Source organism: Leucopleurus acutus (genome assembly GCF_964270905.1).
Source record: "Leucopleurus acutus genome assembly, chromosome: 2".
Lineage (NCBI taxonomy): Eukaryota > Metazoa > Chordata > Mammalia > Artiodactyla > Delphinidae > Leucopleurus > Leucopleurus acutus.
This window is the reverse complement of record NC_139143.1, coordinates 172,461,206-172,486,849: the sequence shown is the minus strand read 5'-3', so window position 1 is coordinate 172,486,849 and position 25,644 is coordinate 172,461,206. Positions and strand designations below refer to the sequence as shown.

Here is a 25,644-nt window from a genome sequence, read left to right as displayed (position 1 = left end):
TAGTGAGGCAAAGGCCCAGCCCATGCTGGTCAGGGTTTTGTTTCCGGATTCTTGACCTCAGCCTAGGCTGTAATCTCACAGGCCTGGATGATCCCCCTCTACCCTCTCGTAGAAGTTGTGAGGGTGAAGCCTCAGGAGACCTGAACACTGAGCTGGAAGCTGTCTGAGCGACTACTCAGATCCAGGCCTTTGTCTACCTGAGGACAGGGGCAGCGGTGCTACCTTGGTTTCTTAGGAGGAGGAAGTGAGCTCCATGGGGCTGGGGGACTCACACAGCCCCAGGTTTGGGGGTCCTAGACCAGGGCTGCATCTCCTATCCATCCAAGTCCCATCCAAGTCCCCGCTCCTCTGCCCCACCTCCCTGCTTCTCTGCTTTCTTGGACCAGGGGAGGGTGGGGACAGATCAGTGCCTGGAAGATCTAGTCCCCAGTGGCCTCAGTCAGTAACCAGGGGGAGAGCACCCTTCCTGCCTAGCAGGGAGTCCCCACAGATAGGAGGTGGACCGGTTAGAGCCAAGCTCTGGTCCAGAGAGAGTGGGAACGGTGGGCAGGGGGCGGCGGCGGCAGGCGGGGGTGAAGTGGGGTGCTCTGTGAAGCTGTAGCTCCTACGCCTCCCTTGGTTCAGGTCTGGCTCCATCACTTGCTGACTCTGTGACCTTCCCGAAGCCACTGTTTCCTCAGATGGTGGGCTGAGTTAGATTCTCAGAGGCCTCCTTTAGCTCTGACAGCCCCTGAGTTTACATAATAACCAGCTCACACGCATCACTTTCCATTTTGCTTTGTACTTTCGCATACTTCATCTCATTTAAACCTCATGGCATGCTTCAGAGGCAAGTATGGGTTCTCCCAGGTTAAAGATGAAAAAACCAAAGCTCAGGGCATTTAAGCCCAAGAACACATCCAGATAGGGCGCAACAGAGCCAGAACTTGCACCCTGGGCTCCACATTGAGGAAAGCTGAAGGCAGTCCAGCCAGGCCAGGGTGAAAGGCCCGAGAGAGCCTGTCTCTCTCAAAGCTGCTCCACTGACACAGAGAAGGGGACTCTTTCAAAAGATCAGATTTAATGACAAAAGTAAGTTGCAAAGGATTACGGACAGCATGATTATTATTGTGACGCTGTTTTCATTAAAAAGAACTTCATACAACTGTAGGGAAAAGTCCAGGCAGACACACTGAACTGTGAAGACTGATCAGCTCTGAGGAGCAGCTGGGGTGAAAGGTATGATTTGCATTTTTTTCTTTAAATACTTATGTAGTGTTTGTTGGTTGTTTTGTTTTTTTTTTTTTTTTTTCCTTTTTACAAACGACAACAACAAAAATCTTGGGGGGAATTTTCTGGGCAGCAGCTCTAAGTCAAAACTCAGCATTAAACATGTTACTGTAATAGATTATCTCACTGAATTTTCAAAAACCCTATGGAGGATAAGAATATTCATAGCAGCTTTATTCATAATTGTCAGAAAAGGGAACCAACCCAAATGCCCACCAACAGGAGAATGAACCAACTGCAGCTTACTCACACGAGGCGATGCCGCAAAGCTATGGAAAGAACAAACCTCTGGGACATGCAAAGATAAAGGGAAACCTCCCAGAAATGCTGAGCAAAAGAAGCCAGAAACGAGAGTACCTGTGTCTGACTGTGGGTGTCTATGGAGTTGAAGGACAGGTACAACCAAGTGACAATGACGGAAGACAAAATGGTGGTTCCCACAGGGGAGAGTTGGGGTACAGATTGGGAAGGGCAGAGGGGACTTTGGTGGGGTGCGCAGGTGTCCTTTATCTCCATCTGGATGTGAACATTTGTAAATAATCAGCGAGCTATCTGTACACTTTAAGATCAGCGTACTCTACTGCGTGTATGTAATTCCTCGATTAAATGAACAGAGGGAAAAAGGTTTAAAAAAAACAGGCAGGCGAGGTACTTCCCTGGTGGCACAGCGGTTAAGAATCCGCCTGCCAATGCAGGGGACGTAGGTTCGATCCCTGGTCTGGGAAGATCCCACATGCCGCACAGCAACTAAGCCTGTGCGCCACAACTACTGAGCCTGCGCTCTAGAGCCAGTGAGTCACAACTACTGAAGCCCATGAGCCTAGAGCCCGTGCTCCGCAACAAGAGAAGCCACTGCAATAAGAAGCCCATGTGCTGCAACAAAGGGTAGCCCCCGCGAGCCACAACTAGAGAAACCCTGCACACAGCAACAAAGACCTAACGCAGCCAATAAATAAATAAATGAATAAAATAAAATTTTAAACAACAACAACAACAACATGCAGGCGAGAATTATTTCCAGATAAAAATGATGCTGATGGGTCAGGCACTCAGCCCCAGGTTATACAGCTGGCCGGTAGTAGAGCTGGGATTCAAAGCCAGGTTCGTTAGATTCTGAAGACCTTAAGCTGCCAGGCTATACTGACCCCTGACTGCCCCGAAGGATGCCCTGAATCTCCCAATGGGTCCCTGTGTCACTGCAAAGGCAGCCTTGCCCCTGGGTTCAAGACCGTCTACGGCCATCTGGCTCTTCACTGTTATCCCTGTGGTTCAGTCACCTGCTCACACCAGGTGGATGGAGCCTGGCTCCCCGGAAGGCTCGGCACACTGAGGGCTGCGCTTTAACCGGTGAGGCCAAAAAGGAGCAGAGGCCACACCCACAGCTAAAGTCTTGGGCCCACTGGGAGCTGGGATGCGAGGAGTGCTCTGTGCCAGAAGGGGGTGCCTGGTACACACCCACTTACCATAACAGGCCCTGGCCCACAGTGATGGAATTTCAGATGTGTAAGGATAGCTAAGCAGCAGTGCCGGGCCTGGGCTTGGCTCTGATACCCAGCCCAGCGCTCCAGCCGCGAGGCTTCACTGCCTCACATTCTCCCATTAGGACCCCAGCTCCTGTTGACCCAGAAAAGCCAGACCCTGCCAGTCGATCTCACCCTTCTTCCCCACCAGGGACCAGGAACAGTGGAGCTCTGAGGAACTTGGCTTCCCCAGAGCCACCACATTCTGCTTTAAACTTCCAGCCTGCCCAGGTTCCCCCTCCCCCTCGAAAGGGAGCCACCTCCTGCTGCTTGGCATGGATCTCCCTCTCCCGCTACATCCTCTCCACTCTCTCCCCAACTCCTACACAATCCTTGTCCCAAATCACTTCCTGCAGCTTCCCATCTGATCAGTTTCTTAGGAAGCATAATTAGCCAGGGAGGGAGAAGGTGGAAAATTCCCAGAGCCAAGAACACTGGGGAAAAGTTCATCCAGTTCATTCTCCACCTGCCAGGAGAGCCTCTGTCCTAAACACAAGCCAGTCAGTCATGGTCACACCTCCCTCCTAAACCTCCGCAGTTCCCGCCACTACACTACAGTCCTCGCTGCTCTGCAGTGAATCAGAAGCCCTTCTGATCTGGCCCAACATCGGTGCGGGCCTCGTCACCACTACGTTCTAAGTGACGGCGCCAGAACTGAGACCGTCTGCCACCAGGGCCCACGCTGCACTGTGCCGCCTCCCTGTGTCACTTCAGCCTGCCTTGTATTGAAGCTGTTTACACGTCTATCTCCCACACAGCCCTGCCATTGCGTAGTAGGTGCTCAGACGCAAGCTGAGGAGAAGGTGGGATGCCCAGGGCCAGCCACCTCACGCCTGCAGAAGGGCCAGAGGACTGTTCCAGAGGAACAGTGAAGGAAGGAAGGAGGGAAGGGCCACTCACTCCATCACAGAAGAGCTCCGGACCGGGAGCTGAAGACCTGCACTAGCCCAGCTCTGCCACTGCGCCCTGTGGCCTGTGGGCAAGTCATTTCCTCTCTGGCCTTCTGCTTCCTCCTCTGCTAGATGAGGAGGCCTCGCCGCTGCTCGGTGCTCTGCACGGCACTGTCACCGAACCGCCACATCTCTGCCCTCAGTCACCACACAGCTGCAAGGACAGGAGCCTGGATTCGAGTCCAGGCCTTTTAACCTCCAACGCCCTTATCTTTTTCAATTACACCTCCTGGACTCCTAACTCCGTCTCTAGCATCCCTCCCAACAATCAAGTCCAATTATCTGATTCCAGGCCTGCCCTTTCTGGGCCTGATAACTCCCTAGGCCACATGGGACCGTAAGGTTCAGGCGGTAAGAGGCATGTTAGGGCCCTGGCGCTCGGCGGTGCCACGCCTCCCACATGACAGGTCTGGTGACATCCTGCCTAGAGGTGCTGGGGCTGGGCAGGGGAGGGGCAGGAGTCCAGCAGAGCCTGGCACCTCACTCAGCCCCTCCCCTCGCCACGTGCTCGCGCCGCCCCCCTCCTGCTCTGCCCCGCTCCCTATCCACTCCTCCCTGGGCACGGCTCTCCATCCCGCCCCTGGCCTGGCCAGAGGTGCCTGTTGGGAAGCTTCGCTCTTGCTCTCACAGACCTGGCTGAGTAGCCCTGGGCCAGGGTCCTGCTTTGCTTGGCTCGCTGTGGCCCAAAGCCAGAGCCGACCCTGGGAGCCGTCTCTTGGCCCCTAGGCTGCTCTGCACATCCGTCCCCAGCTCAGTGGCACTGCACGCACCTAGAATCCAATCCGATGCCTAACCCAAGGCCCACGGGCCAAGCAGGGTCTGGCCCCCACCTTCCTCTCCGTCCTCACACTGCACCTCCCTCTTATTCCACCCCAGCTTCCTCAAAGACGCTCTCCTCAGGGGCCCTGATCTTTGCAAGGTGGGCGCCTTCTTGTCATTGGCTCAGCTCAAAAGCCAGCTCCTTAGAGAGGTCTTCGGTGACCATCCAAAGTAGCACATCTTTCTCATATTTATTTTCTTCCGGACACTTATCACTGCCTGACGTTGCGTCCACTGTGCAACGCCCCACACTGGCCTGTGAGCCCCCTGACATCGGGAGCCTCCTCATCTTGCTCCCGGCTGTGTCCTCAGCACCCAGAAGACTGTCTGACGTGGGCTGGGGCGGAGGGTGGTGAGGCGTGGGCTACCTATTAGACTAGGTGGCCAGGGAGGCCTCTCTGAAGAGACAGCATCTGACCCAGAGCATGAATAAGGCAGCCGGCCTGTGGCCATCTCCAGGCAGTCTTCCAGGTTGGGGAAAGCAAGCGCCACGGCCCTACGGAAGGGGAAGGGGTATGGCAGGGCTTGGTGTGTTTGAGGAACCCAGGAAGGTTGGTGTGAGTGGTGGGAAGAGAGCAGCAGGGAGTGAAGGAGAGAGAGGAATAGGCCACACCTCTCCTGGATTTTATCCCAGGTTCATCAGGAAGCAACTGAAAGGTTTTAGCAGGGGAACACCACATTGTGAGTCACGTTTCTAAACGACCCCACTGGCTGCTCTGTGGAGAGCTGATTACAGGCAGAGCGGAGTGGGGCCAGGAGGCCACTGGAGTCATCCGGGTTAGAGATGCTTGTGGCTTAGATAGGGAGAGCAGAAGTGGAAATGCAGGGAAGGAAAGCGTTCGATCCGTGGAGCCATCTGGCCACCGGCCTGAGAGGCCTGGCCGACTCTACACCCCTCTGGCTGGAGTTCTAGACGCCTGGGAATCCAGCCCAGCCCACCTACCCAATCTTATTTCTCAGTGAACCCCAGCCCAGACTTTCCCCCCAGCTGGCTGGGCCTCCTCTCAGCTGCCCAGTCACACCTGCAGCAGGTGCTGCAACCCTCACTTGACCTGCCACCTGCCCTCCCCTTATGAGGGTCTAGTGAAGGCACCTGCGCAAAGGCCCCTGCTCCCTGCTCATTCCAGCCACATTTCTCCCCTCTCTGAAGTCCTCCTGGGCTTTGAGGCAGTGCCACAGCAATCATCAAGCACTTAATTATTCCCTCTTCCACTTTCCCGAGGTAGCTGTAAGCTGGATGAAGGCAAATACCAGGACTCGCACCCTTCGGGGTTGTCGTGACACTCGGACAGTGATGCGCTGTGTGGAGCCCTCAGTACAAGGCCAGGCACTCAGTAGGTCTCACTCAATGGTAGCTTCCTCCTTATCGCCTGCATATGAGGACACCCATCCCTGGTGTTCACTGTCCCACAGGGAAGCTCAGCTTCTCTGCCCAGCCAGGCACGTGGGTTAAGTGCGTTTGGGGGTGAGTGAGGTGGAGGGGATGCAGAACGCCCCAATGGGCTTCAAAAGCAAAACTCAACGGCTCTGCACTATCTATGCTCTGCATTATCCACATCTCGTCTTTCTCCAGCTCCTCCCTCCATGTGAAATGAGCAAACTCCTGCTTAACCTTCAAGCTCTGGGAAGCCTTCCCGAGCCGCCCACCACCCAACTCCTCCCGTGCACCCACAGTCCTGTGGGCCCCTGCTGTGGCAGTTCACAGCACACGGCAAGTGCCAGTTTCCATGTCAGCCACTCCCATGAGGCTGGGATTATATTTATTCATCTTTCCATCTTCAGCACAGCATTTATCACGCGCAAATCAGTGTTTACTGAGGGTGTGTCTCCCCCTCTTCCAACTGAAGGCCAAACTCAGACACTTCAACTCACAGTCTCATTTTATGCCCACCCCATTCCTGGTGACATTCAGCCCTACCCCAATGTCCTCCAGCCCCCTTACCTAAAACCATCCTCCATTGCTAGTCTTCACTCTCATCTCATCTGCCTTTTTTTATTACTTTTTATTTATTTATTTTTGGCTGTGCTGCGCAGCTTGTGGGATCTTAGTTCCCCAACGAGGGATTGAACCCGCACCCTTGGCAGTGAGAGCGTGGAGTTCCAACCACTGGACTGCCAGGGAATTCCCTCCTTTTCCTTTGATGTTACAGGACAGTGGTGACTCCCATTTCTGAGAGCTTATGATGTGCTCGGGGCTTTACAGACATTACCGCATTTGACTGGGAAGACTGAGGCTCACAGGGTGGGGTGGTTACGAAGTGGCAGAATCTTCTGCCCTTAACGCTGGCACAGATCACCTGGCACCTCATCACAGCTGGGCCTATTTTAAAAATCCTCATCTGGGGGCTTCCCTGGTGGTGCAGTGGTTAAGAACCCGCCTGCCAGTGCAGGGGACACAGGTTCAAGCCCTGGTCCGGGAAGATCCCACAAGCCGCGGAGCAACTAAGCCCGTTCACCACAACTACTGAGCCTGTGCTCTAGAGCCCATGAGCCACAACTACTGAAGCCCACACGCCTAGAGCCCATGCTCTGCAACAAGAGAAGCCACCGCAATGAGAAGCCCGCGCACCACCACGAAGAGTAGCCCCCGCTCGCCGCAACTAGAGAAAAGCCCACACGCAGCAACGAAGACCCAACACAGCCAAAATAAAATAAATTTATTTTAAAAAAAAAAATAATAAATTTTATTTACCTGGAGCCACCTGCCCCCTGTGTTTAGCACAGCACTGGATGCCCAGCAGGGCATCAGTAAATCTTGCTGAGTGATTTTTCAGTTGCTGGGAGATTCAAGACTCACAGAAAACAAGCTGGTATTTCTCCTCCTCCTGATCCTAGAAGGACTCCTAAGTGCCACCATTTATCATATGTTCAGAATGTGTCAAGCCTGTGCCATGTATCTTACAAGGGTGCTCTCCCTGAGTCCTCCCAACATCCCTGCCAGGTGTTACCCCATGCTGGGGGTGATCAAAATGAGACACAAACAGGGTAAAATGACTTGCCCATAGTCAAGGTGCTACAGTGGTAGAGCTTAGATTTGAACCCAGGTCTGTCAAGTTGCAAAGCCTGTGTTCCTAACCACCATGTTTCCAAAGGAAACTGCTCTGGGACACTCCTCTGCAATCCAAAGTCCTGCCTCAGGTAGAAGCTTCTGGCTGTGCCCAGTGAGCCCTGATTCACTCGAGCATCTCATCTAAATCCTACCTATTCTTTAAGACCTAGTTCACCAGTCACCTCCATAAAGCCTCCCTGATCCTCCCAAGCAGGAAGGTCTTTCTGCCTTCTCTAAACCCTCAAAAACTTCCATCTTCACCTCGACTCGCACCCACTTTCTACTGCCTGACTCCCCTGCAACTATACTGAACTTCTCAGACCAGTCCTTGAGCTCCTTGAGAGAAGCAGTTCTTGGGCATCTTTGTTTGTTCCACCAGCCAGGCAGGCCCAGAAGGGTGTGGTAGGGTGCCAGCTCCCCTCCCCCACTGAGCTGTAATCTGAGTCTTGGGCTGGGCTCAGTGAGGTGAGCTGGCCCTGCCTCCACACTGGCATCCTGCCTACCTGGTACTGCATCCAGATTCCTGTGGGCCCTGGCCCCAGGAGATAAGATCTCATTCCCTGGTTTGAGGGCAAAGATGCTATAAAAAGCAGAGCACCCAGGCTCAATATTGGTTTGTGAAGGAGTACAAAAGCCTGAAGAATTTGATGGGTGAGGGCAGAAGCTTCTGGGTCCCAAGGCTTGCACTTGGTTCTCCTGCAAAGACCTGTATGACCAAAGCCAAGTGGCTTCTCGGCCAGGAACAGCTCTTCTGATGCACAGTCCAGCACGAAGCTGCCGTTCCTTGGGCTTTTAGGGCCCACTAGAGAGGTACCAATGCTTAGATACCAACATCAAGGCCAAAGACCACAGCCCCTCCTCTTGGTCCAGCTCTTACTGCCTAGAGACCCCTGAGTTAGTTAACAGAGCAGGGAAAGCCCTCCCTGCCCTGCCGTTAATTCACTTGTGAATATGGGCACATCCTCTCTCGGCCTTAATGGGGAGATGAGAGGACTGGATCAAAACATCTCCATCTCTCCTTTGGGCCCTGGGGCCACAGGCTATGATAAGGTTCTTTCTACCTCTAATATTCTACAGGTAGAATAATATTGTCTACTTTCACTCCTGGAAACAGAGTCAGAGCAGGAGATGGGGGTCCTCAATCCAAGAAACAGCAGAGGCCAATCGGGGCTGCCTAGTATTGTGCCCTCAAAGCCTGTCCCCTTAAAAGGCAATGCCTTGTTTCTGCTGCCTCCAAGGTAGCTGCTTCCCGTAACAGAGTCTCAGAGGACGGTCTGGGCCCTGGCCACTTTAGGAAAAAGGGCAGGAGGACTGAGTTACCTCCCAGGGTGTCAGCTGAGCTCACCTTGGAAACCCACCAGAACCAGGGGGCAGAATGAACCCAGTACTTGCCCTGTCTACACTGGGCAGGGGAAGCCTGCTTCATCTGCTTTGATCCCCAATCCGGAAAAGTTTTTCTCTGCTTTACAGAATCATCTTCCCTCCTCTTCTCCTGGGACACAGCTTGTTCATTCTGACTGGATTCATTCCCCTTGTCTAGAAGGAGTTCTGCAGTTCCCTGGGCCAACCCCTCTCATCCCAGAGGTAAGTACCACTTCGTCCAAGGAAAGCCCTTTACCCTTCTTCAGATTCCCACAGGACAAGGGCCAAAGCTCTTAACCTTTGGCCGGGGGGGGGTGGGGGGGGTGGGGGCACAAATCCTGCTGAGAATCTATGGCTACTATGGGCTTTCTTCCTCTGATACAAACACACAAATGTCTGCAGATATTTGGAGGAGGATGGTCCATGGGTCCCCTGAACTCCATCAAGAACTCAGAAAGAATCTCAGAAACCTAGATCTAGATCCTAGAAGAACAGCAGGTCCCCAAGTCCATTCTCCCACCTAAGCCAGGATCCCTTCTAACAGCAAGTCCCCCTGAGAGATGTTCCTCTTCTCCACCTGGCCCACTGCTCAAGATCACCTCCTTCAGGGAGCCTTCCCTTGTCTCTCCCCCTCCTCTCTGAGCCCCTCTGCATCCTAGCCAGAGCCACACAACTTCCCACCCGTGCTTTCTCCCCTGTGTGTTGTCTTACTTCCCCTGCAAGTGAGCTGGCTCTCTGCCGACCCATTCATTTAACCCCATAACCCTGAGCTAGAGTTGGAGATGACCATTACCATGAACTTGAGAATTCTGTGCTTTGAAGCCAGTGCTCATGATAGCAGTGGCCCATTCCCCCAAAGGATGGGGCTGTGGAGATCTCCTTCCGAGGGTCTCAGGCTGCCCAGGCCTCACCAGAGGAGGGGCTCCTCTGGGACCACTGCCTTTCCTGCTGGAAAGTCCCGGAGAGTCTTTCAACAACTGAAATCAACAGACAGGGAAACTAAGACCCAGGGAGGCAAAATGACAATATTCAAGAAAGAGGCAGAGCTAGGACTAGGATCCAGGTCTCTGATTCCCAGCCTGGAGCTCTTTTCCTTACACAAGTGGCTTTATAAAAACTAAATCCAGTTACAATAGCCAGGACATGGAAGCAACCTAAGAGTCCATCAACTGATGAATGGATAAAGAAGATGTGGCACATATATACAATGGAATATTACTCAGCCATAAAAAGAAACGAAATTGAGTTATTTGTAGTGAGGTGGATGGACCTCGAGTCTGTCATACAGCCTGAAGTAAGTCAGAAAGAGAAAAATACTATATGCTAACACATATATATGAAATCTAAAAAAAAAAAATATGGTTCTCACGAACCTAGGGGCAGGACAGCAATAAAGACGCAGACGTAGAGAATGGACTTGAGGACACGGAGAGGGGGAAGGGTAAGCTGGGATGAAGTGAGAGAGTGGCATGGACTTACATACACTACCAAATGTAAAATAGATAGCTAGTGGGAAGCAGCCACATAGCACAGGGAGATGAGCTCAGTGCTTTGTGACCACCTAGAGGGGTGGGATAGGGAGGGTGGGAGGGAGACACAGAGGGAGGGGATATGGGGATATATGTATATGTATAGCTGATTCACTTTGTTATAAAGCAGAAACTAACACATCATTGTAAATTATACTCCAATAAAGATGTTAAGATTAAAAAACAACAAAATCCGGAATTCCCTGGCGATCCAGTGGTTAGGACTCCACGCCTTCACTGCTGAGGGCATGGGTTCAATCCCTGGTCAGGGAACTAAGATCCTGCAAGCCTCGCAGCCACAAAAAAAAAAAAAAAAAAAAAGATTAAAAACTAAAATCTGCCCTCACACTCTCACACTCATATATGCACAGAAGATTTCTGAAAAGATGCAGGAGAAAGTTAACAGTGGTAACCTCTGGGGAGTACGACAGTGCAGGTAGTCAGAGAAGTGAGGAGGAAAACTTTTACTTTTTACCTTAATACCCCTCTCTACTGTTGAACATGTTTTATTTATTCATATTATAAAAATAAACCTGCCACAGAAAGGAGATTCTGGCCCCAGCCCACTCCCAACACACACACAAAAACAAAGAGAAGACATAAGTCAACGTGTCTAGGTACAACTATAAATTTGCAAGACTGCCTTTTTGCATGGTTTATGGCACTGGTCTCATTAATTCACAGTCACAGTGCGGTTGATGACTCGATGAATCTTCCTAGGAAAAGCTTAATTCAATTAGGGCTCTCGGCAGTTCCCTGACGAAGCTCTGGTATCTTGCTTTTACTTATACAAATTGAGGGTAAACCAAACAGATGCAGACTTTCCCAGAGAGACCCCAGCCAGCCCAGAGAGGATGCCCTAGAAGACCCTCCATTAGAGCCAGGCCGAGGGAGGCAGAGGGGGAGGAAGGCGGCTGTGGCAGCAGCACTTACACAGGTGCTGGCTGACGCCGAGAGCATCACTCTGTGTCAAGCTGGTTTCTTGTCTTCCTCAAAGGCTTCACGTGGACACTACCTCTACACGGAAGTCAGTCATGCACTTATTTGTCCCCCAAGTATTTAGGAGCCCTTCCCCTGTGCCAGGCACAGAGAAGAAAGCAAACAAAGGCTCTGCACTCAAGGGGCTTCCATTCTTGTAGGAGTCCTGTCCTAAGAACAGCTCTCCCTGTCCTGCCTGCTTGCCTAATTCCTCTCCATCTTCAAGACTGGCTCAAATTCCACCTCTTCCGAGAAGCCTTCCCTAACCACCTGTGCCCTCGGGGACTGCTTGTTCCCTCTGAACTCTGCCTCTGCCAGGAGTCTGCCGAGACCTCAGCACAGATGGACCATTTTCTCCAAACAGACTGGAAGCTCCTGGTGAGCCAGGCCTGGGTCTCACTCTTCTTGGTTCCCCGATGTGCCACAAGCTCAGAGCCCGCTGGCTGGTTTCAGCTGACCTGCCTCTACGACCCCACCTCGGACAGATGAATTGATTAGCTGCTCTCAGTCCTGGCTGGCCAGCCCAAAGCCAGAGCCTCTGTGAGTCTGCCTGGCACACAGCAAGTGCTACGTAAGTGTTAGCTACTTATTATTTTGGTGAGCTCATAGATTCTGCCTGACACAGCTGTGATGCCACCTCTCTGTTTTTCAGTGGCCTGGTCTCAGATAGGCCCAGCGCTGTGGAAGGGCCAGTCTGGGCTTAGGGGTAAGTGTCCCCCAAGGGACTGGGAAGGGGACTTGGGAAGGAATAGGAATTCTCATCCTGAATCTCACTCAGAGCTGCTTAAGGCTATATGTTTTCAGGAAAGAACTTGCCTGGGTAATTTGGGGAAACTCCAGGTTCTCAGCAAGTCAGTGTCAGAACTCAGGGGTCATGTATGACCTAACAGACCCCAAAACTGGCCCCGCATGTTTAAAGAGCTTTCAGGGGAAGGCAATGAAGTCAGCACGATTCCAGGGAAGGGGGGCAGCCCACTGATCCCGGCCCAACTCAAAACTTAGTTCAGTTAAAATTAGATTAGCCTGTAAGATTAAAAATACCCACATAGGGCTTCCCTGGTGGCGCAGTGGTTGACAGTCCGCCTGCCGATGCAGGGGACACGGGTTCGTGCCCCGGTCTGGGAAGATCCCACATGCCGTGGAGCGGCTGGGCCCGTGAGCCATGGCCGCTGAGCCTGCGCGTCCGGAGCCTGTGCTCCGCAACGGGAGAGGCTACGACAGTGAGAGGCCCGCGTATCGAAAAAAAAAAAAAAAAAAAAAAAACCCACATATAATCACGGCCTGCCTTAAGTATCAGTTGATGTTTGTTGGCATCTAAAGAGATGGTTGGGCCCAGCGCAGTGTGTGCAGACAATCTTGGGGAGACGTGTCTGACTCAGACGTTTACAGGGGGAGCGAGTGCTGCAGCAGGAGGTCCACACAGGCAATGCATGACTCAGGAATAACCCAGGTCCTGGGTTTGCTTAGTGAGCCTTCTCTCCCCACCACGGAAGGAAAGGGGGGGCAGGTGGGGGAGGGTGACAGGAGGAGGGAGGGAGGGAGGGAGGCAGGCAGGCCCGCCAGCTGTGGACAGGCTGGCATTCCCGAAGGGAGCCCAGGGCTATTGAGCTCCAATGTCCTGTCCCTCCTGTGTTTCTGAATGCCACCACCTCTGAGAAGGGCTACTTGCTTCACAGTAAGACTTGGAGTGGGGGGGGGTCACTGGTTTCCCCCCCAAACCAAGAAATGATCCACAGAGAGCAGCCAAGACTTGAAATGCCTTTAATCCTTCCCTGTTCAAAATGATCATGGGAAAAATAAAACTTTTGAACCGAAAGGGAATCAGGGCATGATGATGAAAAGAACAAGAGCTCCAAAGTCAGACAGATCTGGGCTGCAGCCCCACTGTTTTCTAGCTGTGCGAGTACCTGACACAGCCTCTGAAACAGGAGCTGAATAAGTGACAGCTAATATAGTTAACAAATATTTAACATAAATACTACAAATTAGGAAACGAGGGCTCAGAGAAGTAGTGCCTTGCCTAAGGTCACACAGCTAGGCAGCAAAAACCTAGCACCATACCATATCTCAGGGTCTCTTGACCCCTTCCCTCTCCTGCCCCATTCAGCATGTGTTCTGTTGTAATTCACTTCTCTGCCTCTCCTTTCTCCTCCCAGAGGGCCTACAACACATCAAGGGAAAGGAAAAGTTTCCATTTCAAAAGTCTGCTGCTCCACAGACTGTGAGAATGACAGGTCCCAAGGCTGAGTCAGCCTTCACACTCTCACACACTTTCTTCATACAAATACAGGCATGCTTGAGGGGTTAAGAACTTGGAGTTAAGTTGGCCTGGGCTCCAGACCAACCCAAACCACCACGCTCCTTTAGCCCCTCGCTCCTCCAGGAGGAAACAGTGTCTCTCCTGTCAACCACTCAAGTTACCAACGTGGATGTGCCTGGTCATTTACTCTAGTTAAAGACCCTTGGAACCTCTGGTCGCCCTTGATCTTCACAACGACCTGGCCAGGCAGGAAAGAGGACACGGCCTTGGGTTAGAAATCCAGGGATTGTGTCCTTTGCCACTTACTTGCTAAGTGACCTCAGGCAGGTCACAACCTGGGGCTCGGTTTCCTTAGATGTAAAATGGTTACATCAATACCACCTGCTATTCTAACCCACAGGACCATTGAGAAGATCGGAATTAAATACTGTACACGCAAGTGCTTTGGAAACAAGTTACAATACTAATGAGAATTATTACTAAACTCCACTTGCCTTACAGGGCTAAAGAGAGTTGTGCCATCTGCTTCCAGCACAGAGGCTGCCTCTCAGGGGATCCTGCTGGGCCCCAAGGGTAACCAAAAGCAGCCCAGTACCCTTCCAGCCCAGAAGCAGGAGATGGTAATCACAAGGTTAGCCATCCCCTGCTGGGCAAAGGAAACTACTCTTTAAGTGGCATTCCCCTGCCCAAGCAGGGAAGAAACAAGCTCAGTCAGACACTGAGAGAGCAAAGAGACAGCAGGCAGGGTCACTAGCAGAGGATAAGGGATAGGCCCAGCCTGGCTGCGGGATTCAGGTACACATATGTGGACTCACAGGGACAGAGGATGGGCCCAAAGCCGGCACAGAACCCCTACAGCTTTCTCAGGGCAGGGAGAGGGCTTCCACCATCAACAAGTGTCAGCCCCCAGAGGGAGTCCTAAAATCCCGGAAGGCAGGTGCAGTGAGCTGGGCACCCACCCCGTGCAGGGGCCCGGGCATCTGCTGAGGAGGACGTGAGGGGCAGGAGATGCAGCTGCACCCTGAGAGGAGACTGTGCCAAGGCTCAAACAGAAGATAAATGGCAATGCAGCATCACAGCAGATAACCCTTTGGGCTGTTTCCTCATCTGTGAGACAGAGAGCCTTTATCTCATAGGATGATAGTAGGAATTAAATGAGATTACTTTTATAAAGTGCCTGACACCACTCTGTAGATACTCAATAAATGGTAATTCTTACTAAAACACACAACCCCCCCCCCCCCAACAGAAGAGATGTCACAGGGCAGGCTAGGCCTAATGCCAAAGTTGTGGATAAACAATAAGGGATACGGTTTTAGGGGAGAAATGAAAGCAACGGCTGTGGGCTGGAGTGGGCTGGGAAGACCGCCCAAAGTGGAGGAATCTGAACAGGCCCCGAAAGCTGCCACAGCACGTTGGGCTCTGTGCTAGCATTCCCACGTCTGGTCTCTACATCGATCCTGGAAGGCAGAGATGGCATCCTTACCTTCCCGATGAGGCAAGTCAGGTTCAGAGAAACCAGGGGCCTGGTCACACAGGTACCGAGGGGCAGGGGCAGAGCCCAGGCTTTTGTGACAACATCTGTCCTTCCCACCTGAGCTGGAGGGGCTAGGTGGGGCGGGAAGGAGAGGCAGGGTGCACCTCATGGGTGTTCAGCTGAAGGAAGTCCAGGCGATATGACCAACAGAGGCCCTCTAAGTGTCCTGGAGCCTCAGGACACACATGTCCTACCTGAAGCTTCTTCCCAGTCCCCAGATGACCTCCCCTCCCACTATCCTGAAGTCATTCAGCTGTTTTCCCAAAGAGGAAAAGGTCACCTTTTTCTTTTTGGAGAGTTCCATCTGGGCTTCTAGAGACAGTTTCAAGGTGACCTTTAAGTTGTTCCTCTCTCCTTCTGAGAAGGGAGAGAGGGAAGTTCTAGTCTTACACAGGAAACCAGTTGCTGGGTCTGATATCCACGCACGTGAAGTGGGCAATAATGATCCCCATCTCCCCTCCTCACGGGCTTGCTCTAAGGAGGAAATGGCAGAACACTCCTTGCAAACACCAAAACCAGCAAAAGCTATAAGATGTGAAGGGACAAAGGAAGGTTTTTTTGGTCTCTGATGAATACCTGCTTCATAGGCTGCCAGGAGTTCCGGATCCGGGATATGCGTAAACAAACGCACGGGGTGCCAGTGGTGAGCTGGGTTACAGTGAGGTTCTCCCTTGAAACAGGCACTGGACTGGGAGCCAGGTAAACAGAGACAACACGGAATTCATGCCGGGTCCAAACCACAATGGGAGGCGGAGGTGGGGGAGGGGAATGGGCCTACCTAAGGCTTGGAGTCATTCTCAGAGTTCTCCCAATAGTCTAACCCCAACTCACGTCACGAGCCCCTCCTCACCAAGGAAAAGGCAAGAATCCCTGGCTGTCAGAGAGAGAAAAAAGGCCCAGAGACCGGAAGTGACTTGCCTAATGTGACCCACTGAGTCACTTAGAAAAGAATCCATTAGCATCTACTCTAGAACTTCAGCTCTAACCCCACCCTTCCCACACGCATCTCCGACAGTATCTACCTGAGGCTCTGCTCAACGATTAGGACAGGAGTGAGAACTGCGCACAGCACCTTCTATTTTTAAAGGAGGGGTAACTTGCAAGGGAAGCAGCTGCCCCAGATGACAGAATGAGGCCTCCAACATGGCTCCTACCCATGCTGGGGTCTGAGAGAATAGATAAGACCCCAAAATGAACTCCTAGGCTCCTGGGTAACTGATAGTACAGAGGGGGAGCATGGCCTCGGCACACACCCCATCCCCCAAGTCGGTTGGTGCCATGTCCCCTCCCCACAGGACCTGCTCTGGAGGCAGCTTAAGGGAAGGAAGAACAAAGTCAGTAGGACTGATTTTCAGTCCTTCCTGAAACCTTAGGGAGGGACTGCTGGTGGCAGCCTAGGTTGAGAGATTTGTAATCCTCCAGCCTCAGAGGAAGACTGTAGGAGGGGCTGAGGCAGGGATGCATTTACCTTAGGTGGTTAAAATACCAACAGGAGCAGCTGCAACTCACTGAGTGCTTTCTATAGGTACAAAGCCAGCTTTACGTGCGTTGATTTATGTCATCATCACGCCAGCAGCATTATAGCTAGATACTATTGTTTCCCCCTTTTTATATTTGAGGAAACTGAGGCTCAGAGAGGGTGTGTGGCAGAGTGGTGCCAACCTCAATCCAACACTGCAAAGGGGAAGCTCCCCGGTGGCCTAGTGGTTAGGATTCGGGGTTTTCAACTGCCGCAGCCCAGGTTCAATCCCTGGTTGGGGAACTGAGGTCCCGCAGGCGGTGTAGCCAAAACAAAAAAACAAAACAAAACAAAAACACTCCAAGGTAAAGGGAAAAATGGGCTTTCACTTTTTGCCACCTGAACTGGGACCCTTAAGATCTTTTGGCCATCTTTCTCTCTACCCTCTTCCCAGGATGGCCAGATGCTAGGGCACTCCTGTTTTCAGAGGCAGAAAATTGCCCTATCAAGCCAGAGACACAGTCTCTTGGAACTACAAATGCCCTCGGAGATCATATCCAGCCTCCTCACTTTACGATGAGAAAACTGTGGCCCAAGGGTGAGTGACTTGCCAGGGTTACCCAAGTCAGTGGAATGGCAGAAATGTCAGACCTGCAAGAGGCCACAAAGATCAACTGACAAGTGGAGAGGCATGACTGGCCCAAGGTCACAGAGGGAGGTGGCATAAGAGGCCAAGTTTCCTAACTTCTAGACTGATACCCTTGCCATGGCACCACCTCTGCCAGCGGCCCAGGGTCCCGGGCACAGTTCTGGTGGGGACAAAGCAGGCCAAGCCTGACCCCATCAGGATTAGAGGTAATCAGGCCTGCAGAGACACACTCCTGACTCTCCAGAGCAGGGTCTTCATGGTCATGCTGTCGACCCACCAGAAGGCACTGAGACCCACGGTGTGTGCACTAGCCTCGAACGCCCTAACGCAATGCCAGGTGAGGGGGTGGAAAGAGGAGGGCAATGTATAAATAGTGCTTATGAGGCCTCTTCCTGGTCTCACACAGGCAAATGACACATCAGTCACTTCAGCTTCTCACCAACAAATTAAGACACAGGGTTTCACGATTCAATTGAGACGCTTGCCAGTTTCACAGGTGGGCGAGACCTGCAGAAAAAGGCCCCAGCTTGTTCAAGGTCATGTATTTGTCAGAATCAGTACACATGGCTCCCCTTGCCCAGGCCTCGATTTTTTTTCCGGGAAGCTGGCTGCCATCAGGGGATAGGTGCTGGTGGCCCAGCTCCATGTGCAGGCCTGCTACCGTCACAGCACCAAAGCCCCGTATCAGGAAGCCAGCTCCTGAATCAAAACAGAAGCACGAGTGCCCTCCTGCAGCATGTCCCAGAGCCTGCCTCATACCAGCCTGGCATCGCCACTGAGCTCCTGCATGTCCTTGGGAAAGCTGCAAGGCTTCCTGCCAAGAGTCACAAACTCTCCAAACCCAAACCAGCAGAGTTCCAGGCCCCCGTGCCTTCCACAGCTAGCTGGGGGCTAGAAAAGCAACCCCCCCCACCCCCTGCCCCCCGGACACCACCTCAAGGGGCTTCTAGGCTGTGCAGGCTCTGGTGAGCTCCGTCAATCACCCAGCAGAACAGAGTGCTCGGGCCTAGCAGGGTGATAATCCTCCGGAAGGGAACAACTTTTCTGCTTCCTTCTCCCAAAAAGAACGTTTCAAAGTCTCTTCAGATCAGAACATGCTGAGCTCCTCCACCTGTCCCTCTCCCTCTTGGATGAGCAGCAGGCAGGCCAACATGACAGCACCTTGAGACACAGCTGGGCGCAACCTGGAGATGAGCTGGGGCCAGACCAAGCCTGACCCTCCTCCACTCTCCCTCCACCCCCAAACCAGACTTCAGGAATTCCCAAGGCCCCCGTCCCATAAACTGTATAAGGAATGGTATTCCCAGGCAGGAAACTGACTCAGGGGCTCCTGACCAGCCTGGGCAGGCAAAGCTGACAGATAACACTCTGGGGATGAAGGAAGGTGAGGATATGGGGATGCCTCATCTTCCACCACACCTGTAAGTCTCCAGCACACAGGTCCCCCACTACACTCAAACTCCTTAGACAAACCAAGTAGAAACAGCCTTCATCCTGGAACACCCTCCCATGAAGCATGTAATTACGCTGGTCGCTGTGGACAGAGCGGACTGTGCCACTTGCTGAAGACACTCCTGTCTCACACAGCTGGGTGCCTGGCTCCCCTCGGGGTCTGTCCCAGCCAGAGGAGACTTGCCAGGCCTGGAAGCCTCGCTGAAGGTACCTAGTACCTGAAGCATCCCATCCTCTGGTCCTGCTCTCTCCCATGAACAACGCTGGCTCCCATCTTAGGAGGCCTCAGACCACAGAGGCCACGGAGCTCCAGTTTGAGAAGGACCACGATGATGGGATAGAGGCTGCCTACTTTACAGCAGTAGTCCAGACCTTTATTCCTAGGCAGCCTCAAGTGGTAAGGATGGTTCAAGAAGCTCATTAGTTTGGTGGCGGCGGAAGCGTCGGGGGCGAACTGCACTTACCTATCTTCATAAGGCAGGCCAGCAGGATCCAGAGGGAGATTTCGAAGGGTGTGCGCACGTGTGTGTAGTCGATGCCCAGGACTGGAAAGACCTTTCGAGATTTCAGGCTGTGTTCAGTGAAGGAATGGTTAACAGGGCGGCTCTCGGGGGCGAGCTCCGGCGGGGCGGTGGTGACCTCCCCAATGGAGCGTTCCCGTGGCGGCTCTGAGCCTCTGATGGTGCTGGCAGTAGGGCTGGGCTGGAGGCCATGGCTTCTAAGAACGGGTAGCAGCCCCACCAAGGCTACTGCCACAAGCAGCGAAGGGAAGATTCGAGGCGGAGAGAGGCCACAGACACCAGACCAGAGAAGCATCCTGCTGCCACCCTCGACCCTTAGCAGAGTGAGAGTAAGACCTGGGACATAGGTGGCAGGGGGTCAGCAGTGGGGAAGAGAGACTGGGGGAGTCTCTAAGCAAAGTTCATGTTTTAGAGATGTGTTTTTGTGGAAGCAGTCCTCTGGAAGTGGAGGAAGGCTGGGTTCACGATCTAGAACTCCAAACTGGAGAAGAGGGACAAGGACTCAGGACCGTAAGAGAAGACCAAAAGGTCTGGAACTCCAGGCCTGGGAAAGGGGGTGGGGGAGGGGAGAGACTGCACCCTAGGGACAGAGGAAAGGACAGGATGGGTTGGATCCCAGGCAAGGAAAAGGAAAAGGGAGGGTGGGGACCCTCGGCTGCGGAAAGTGACTGATGAGCTGGGACTCGGCTAAGGTAAGGGGCAGGGAGCCTGAGCTAAAGGAAGGGGATCGAAGGGGGTGAGACCCAGTCCAGGAGAAGAAGAGAGGGGGCTGAGAGCCCAGGCTGCAAGGAAGTGAAGCCAGAAAGCGGCAGGGAGTTTCCCCACCCAAAGAAGGACCGGGTGCAGGCGCGCCGGGCTGAGATTCCGGGGAAATGGAGGGAGGCGGAAGGCGGAGGCAGGCGGCCTGGCGAGAGGGCGCCTTGGCGCGCGCTGAGGGCGGCTCGCGGTGGGCCAGCAGCGAAACGCCCCTCCTTGCGGCCCCGGCGCGGTGCTGCGCTGCGCCCTGGCCCAGCTTCTGGTCCTCCGCGTCCAGCTCCACTTCCAGTTGCAGCCCCGGCCCCAGCCCCGGCGGCGGCGGACTGCTGCCTCTCCGAGCCCGGCGCTGCCACTTATAGGCACCAGCGAGCAGCCGGTGCAGCGGGCTAGAAGGACCTGTCAGCGCCCGCTCAACGCAGCGACCCCTGTCGCCGAGGAAAGGAAGTATCGCGTCGAAAGAGGAGGGAGAGTCAGGGATGGCAAAAAAAAAAGTCTGGAATCTACAGAGATTCTGACTAACATGAGTAAAATGCTCTACTATTTACAAAGAGCCTTCATATCCACATCCACATCCACATCCACAGTCTCTTGGAGACTCCCCAATAATCTTGTGAAGGATGTATTATTATCTTATACATTTAGTTACCATGTGATCTTGAGCAAATTACTTAACCTCTCTGTTGCACAGTTTTCTCATCTGAAAAAGTGGGGATAATGGGAGTACCTATATCTGCTGATCTGCTGTAGTATAGTATATGTGATGACTAAATGAGATAATCTATGTAAAGTGTTTAGAATGGAGCCCAGCCTATAGAACAATTATTATGGTTCCACTTTTGCAGATGAGGAAACAGGTAAAGAGAGTTCCTTAACTAGTATGTAAATAGTTATATCGGTTTGCTAGGGTTACTGTAACAAAGTACCACAAACTGGGTGGCTTAAAGAACAGAAATTTACTGTCTCATATCCTGGAGGCTAGAAGTCTGAAGTCAAGGTGTCAGCAGAGTTGGTTCCTTCTGAGGGCTGTGAGGAAGAATCTGTTCCATGCGTCTCTCCTAGCTTCTGGTGGTTTACCAACAATCTTTGGTGTTCCTTGATAACTCCAGTCTTCACGTGGTGATCTCCCTGTGTCTCTGTCTCTGGGTCCAGATTTCCCCTTTTTATAAGGTTTCCAGTCACACTGGATTAGGGGCCCACCCCAATGACCTCATCTTAACTTGATCATTTTCAATAACCCTATTTCCAAATAAGTCCACATTCACAGGTGCTGGGGGTTAGAACTTCAACATCTTTGTGGAGGACACAATTCAACCCACAGCAGCAGTGGAACTGAGATTTGAACATATAGTGTTGGTTGAAATTTGTAAGATTTGAGAGATCCTGACCATACACTGGAATCCTTGGAAAGCTTTTAAACACTACCATTGCCTGAGACCTTCAGAGGTTTGTATCCACTTCCTCCAGGGTAGTGCCCAAGCAAGATGGATAGTTTTTCAAAAGTTCCCCCAGGTGATTCTCAACTAGGGTTGAGAGTTATTGAGATTACTGAAATGCCACCCTTGTTTTGCAGAAGAGTGAATCAAGGCAGAGGAAGTCCAAGTGACTAGCTTGAGATCATAAATGATGTCAAAGGGCTTAGTTCAGTTTAGCAACTATTTATGGGCCTCTTGACAAGGCTTTGTGATGGGCTTTGGCAACACAGACATAGACATGGGGAGGAAGGAGGTGGCAGTGGTTAGGAGGGGGCACAAAGTGGACACAACAAGGGCTTCTAGGGTGCTGATAATGTTCTCTTTCTTTACTGGGTGGTGGTTACAAAGGTTACACAGATGTAGTTGTTCTGTGATAACTCATTGAGCACTCATGATCTGTGTACTTTTCATGAGATATGCTCTCCCTTCACATAAAAGTATATTCAAACGCTACTAGAGTGATGTGATTGTGACTGAAGGTGCCGACATTAAACTGAATTCTCTGTACTTCACATTCTCCTGGCACAGGTCCAGCCATTTGGGAGATGACAGAAGAGCCTAGAAAAGCCTTCAGAGAAATCCAAGGGCCTTGTGTCACCTGGAGCAGATGAAAGGAGAACATCAGCTATAATGGAAATAACCAAAGAGAGGAAAAGCATTTAGGACAAGGAACAGAACAACGACAATATGCCTCACATGGTTCAGTCCTTTATAGTTTACAACCAGGTGCCCCAGGTTTATCAATGATCCAAGTCCTGGTGCTCAATAAATAGTAGCTATTATTCTCATTTCCATTTCACAGATGAAAAAACTGAGGACTCAGAGACATAAAGCCATTTGGCCAAGATCACACAGCTATTAGGTAACAGATCCAGGACTTAAGTCAGTTTTCTAACTTCTTAATCCAGAGCTCTTTCAAAACACCACAGGTTCAGTGTAGAAAAAAGGAGGCAAAGGTGGGGCTAGTGGAGGGACTTTATGCAGGTGACATGGGCCAGAACCCTGAGACCTACAGTCCTTTCCAGTCTTCTTTTTTTTTTTTTGCCATGCCACGTGGCTTGTGGGATCTCAGTTCCCAGGGATTGAACCCAGGCCACGGCAGTGAAAGTGTCAAATTCTAACCACTAGACCATCATGGAACTCCCAGTCCTTTCCAGTCTTGAGATCAACATTCACCCATGCACTCTGATCCTCCTCACTCTCTGACTCTCCCTCATTCTGGTCCTCAGTCAGTCCTTGGGTGCCAGCCTTGGAGGTAGCAGATCCCATGAGAACCAGGACATAGCAGCCCTAAGATCCTCCACAGCCTGGAGAAGGTTGTATCAACATGACAGTGCCAGGAAAGAGCCCTTGGGACAAACCACCTGGGACAGCCCGTGGCCAAGGCCCGGCCTAGACCAGGCAGTATAGCATAAGAATTAAGACTAAGAATCTAGCCAGATTGTCTAGGTTCAGATCCCCACACCACCACTCACTAGTTAGAAGACCTTGGGTAAATCAGTCAACCTCCCTGATTCACTGTTTCTTCCCCCATCACATGGAAACAGTAATGCCAATCTCATGGGGCTGTTCTAAGGGTCTTAGCCAATGTACATATAGAACTCAGGGCAGCAGCCAGCAAGTACCACATATATTTACCATCTTTATCTTTATTTACATGTACTGAGGGCCTCAAATGTAGACTTTCTGTGTTAGGGCCACATGAAGTTATACATTCAGACACAGAAACACAGGCTAGAAAGAAGTCCCTCACATCTGTGAAACTGGTCCCATCATCAGACTACTCCCCCTGTGGTACGCTATGAATTTAATAATTTTATATAAATTATACTGCTGTGTATTCTGCATGTTTTTTAAATTTTATTATTTATTTTATTTTATTTATTTTTGGCTGCGTTGGGTCTTCGTTGCTGTGTGAGGGCTTTCTCTAGTTGCAGTGAGCAGGGGCTACTCTTCTTTGCGGTGTGCAGGCTTCTCACTGCGGTGGCTTCACTTGTTGCGGAGCATGGGCTCTAGGCGTGCGGGCTTCAGTAGTTGTGGCACACGGGCTCAGTAGTTGTGGCTCATGGGCTTAGTTGCTCAGCGACATGTGGGATCTTCCCGGACCAGGGCTCGAACCCATGTCCCCTGCATTGGCAGGTGGATCCTTAACCACTGCGCCACCAGGGAAGTCCCTCTGCATGTTAAAAGCATGATCTTGTTGAAGGTAATCAGTTAAAATATGCTGCAATATTTGTAACCCTGTTTTAGCAAGTCCTCTTTCCCCCGCCCCCCCACCGGCCACCCCATGCGGCATGTGGAATTACCTGGACCAGGGATTGACCAGGGATCGAGCCCATGCTCCCTACAGTGGAAGCACGGAGTCTTAACCAATGGACCACTGGGGAAGTCTAGCAAGTCCTCATTTTTTAACCATTGCAGGCCCACATTGCTCTTGACTCAGAGGGGCCATATATCTGCAGACTCTTCTTCCTGCAGATCCAGAACAGTCTCAGGATGCCTGGGCCTGGGGGGTTAGGCCATGTCTGCTTAGGCCATGTCTGCTCCTCAGTCCCCCTCATTGAATCCTTTTGCTAAAAGTAATGGGAATTTTATGGAATGGCTCTAGCTATGACAGATACATAGCAAACAATGTGTGGTGCTTGGGAAGGATCCTCTGGGCCACTTACTAGCTGTACATCATGAGTGAGTCATATTTTGTTTATGTCACTCAGTTTATTCATGTGTAAAAAAAGTGGGTGAGGTCAGAACACCTGCCTTCAAGGTTAGTGCAAGGATTAAATGGCTGACGTATGTCAAGCTCAGTTCCTTACACAGTTCATTTCCTTATTTCCTCTGTTATACAACATCACAGCCCTGCAAGGCCCTCTTCCTTTTTTTTAATAGTCTTTTTTTTAATATTTATGTATGTATGTATGTATGTATGTATTTTGGCTGCGCCGGGTCTCCGTTGCAGCACGCGGGATCTCCGTTGCAGCATGTTTAGTTGTGGCATGTGGGATCTTCAGTTGCAGCATGCAAACTTCTTAGCTGCGGAATGCATGTGGGATCTAGTTTCTCGACCAGGGATCGAACCCAGGCCTCCCGCATTGTGAGTGCGGAGTCTTACCCACTGGACCACCAGGGAAGTCCCAAGGCCCTCTTCTTTCAGCCTCCCCTTCACTCACTTCACTCCAACCACACTGCCTCCTTGCTATTTCTCAAATACTGACAGCCACACTTCTACCTCAGGGCCTTAGCACTTGCTGTTCCTTCTGCCTGGAACACTCTTCTCCAGATATCCACTTGGCCTACTCCATCACATCCCTCAAGCCTTTCCACAAATCTTCCTTCTCACCACTACTATGTGGTGACTCCTGATACTTCCCCTACCTGACCACTACTACCACTACCACTCAGGCCCAGCCACCTTCTCACATATGATATAATAAACCTATTTACTGTGTTTATTGTTTACTGCCATTCCCCCCCCATAAGATGTGAGCTCCAGGAGAGCAAGAGAGCCCTAATGAATGAATGAATGACAGGGTATATTACTTGCGCATGAGAAAACTAAGATTCCAAGGAGAGAGTCAGTTGTGGCCACAGAGCTGGGAAGAAGGGGAGCCAGGTGAGAATCCAAGTCTGTCTGACTCTGAAATCCAAGCTTTTCCCACTTCTCTGGGCTGAGAGCCAGCATGAAAAAACATGCACGTCCTCGGCAACTAGGATAGAGTTGGTAAGGAGGTAGAATTTGTGATCCAGTGAATGGCTTTTAAGCTAAAGTCATAATTCACTCAATAAACATTTAGCACCTACTGTGTGCAAGTCCCTGTGCTTCCTGCCGTGGGAAACTTGACTATGAATCTGATCGACATCCACTGGTGAACTTGAAACTCTTCTATCTACTCACAGACTGGAAGTCCTGTGGGCACCTCCATCTCCACAGGTACTAAACGCAGCCCCCCACCTTCCCCTGAACTTGCTACCACTCCACCTTCTCAGGTACAGATTGCTTGGCCCTGTTGGAAACATTAGGATTTAGTAGGCTGGAGGGGAAAGGCCCAGGGTTTGAATTTTATT

At 51.7% G+C, this 25,644-nt stretch overlaps 1 protein-coding gene across 1 annotated transcript in view; it reads right to left on the bottom strand.

Moving 5' to 3' along the window:
* SLC9A1 (solute carrier family 9 member A1) overlaps nucleotides 1-19,649 on the bottom strand; it is a gene marked incomplete at both ends in the record, with an annotated part of 47,099 nt that extends 27,450 nt beyond the window's left edge. The window contains one exon of the mRNA XM_082832995.1: nucleotides 19,298-19,649. Within this exon, the coding sequence (XP_082689121.1) occupies nucleotides 19,298-19,649 (352 nt within the window). The remainder of the gene's footprint in view (nucleotides 1-19,297) is intronic.
* Nucleotides 19,650-25,644: the final 5,995 nt, after the last annotated feature.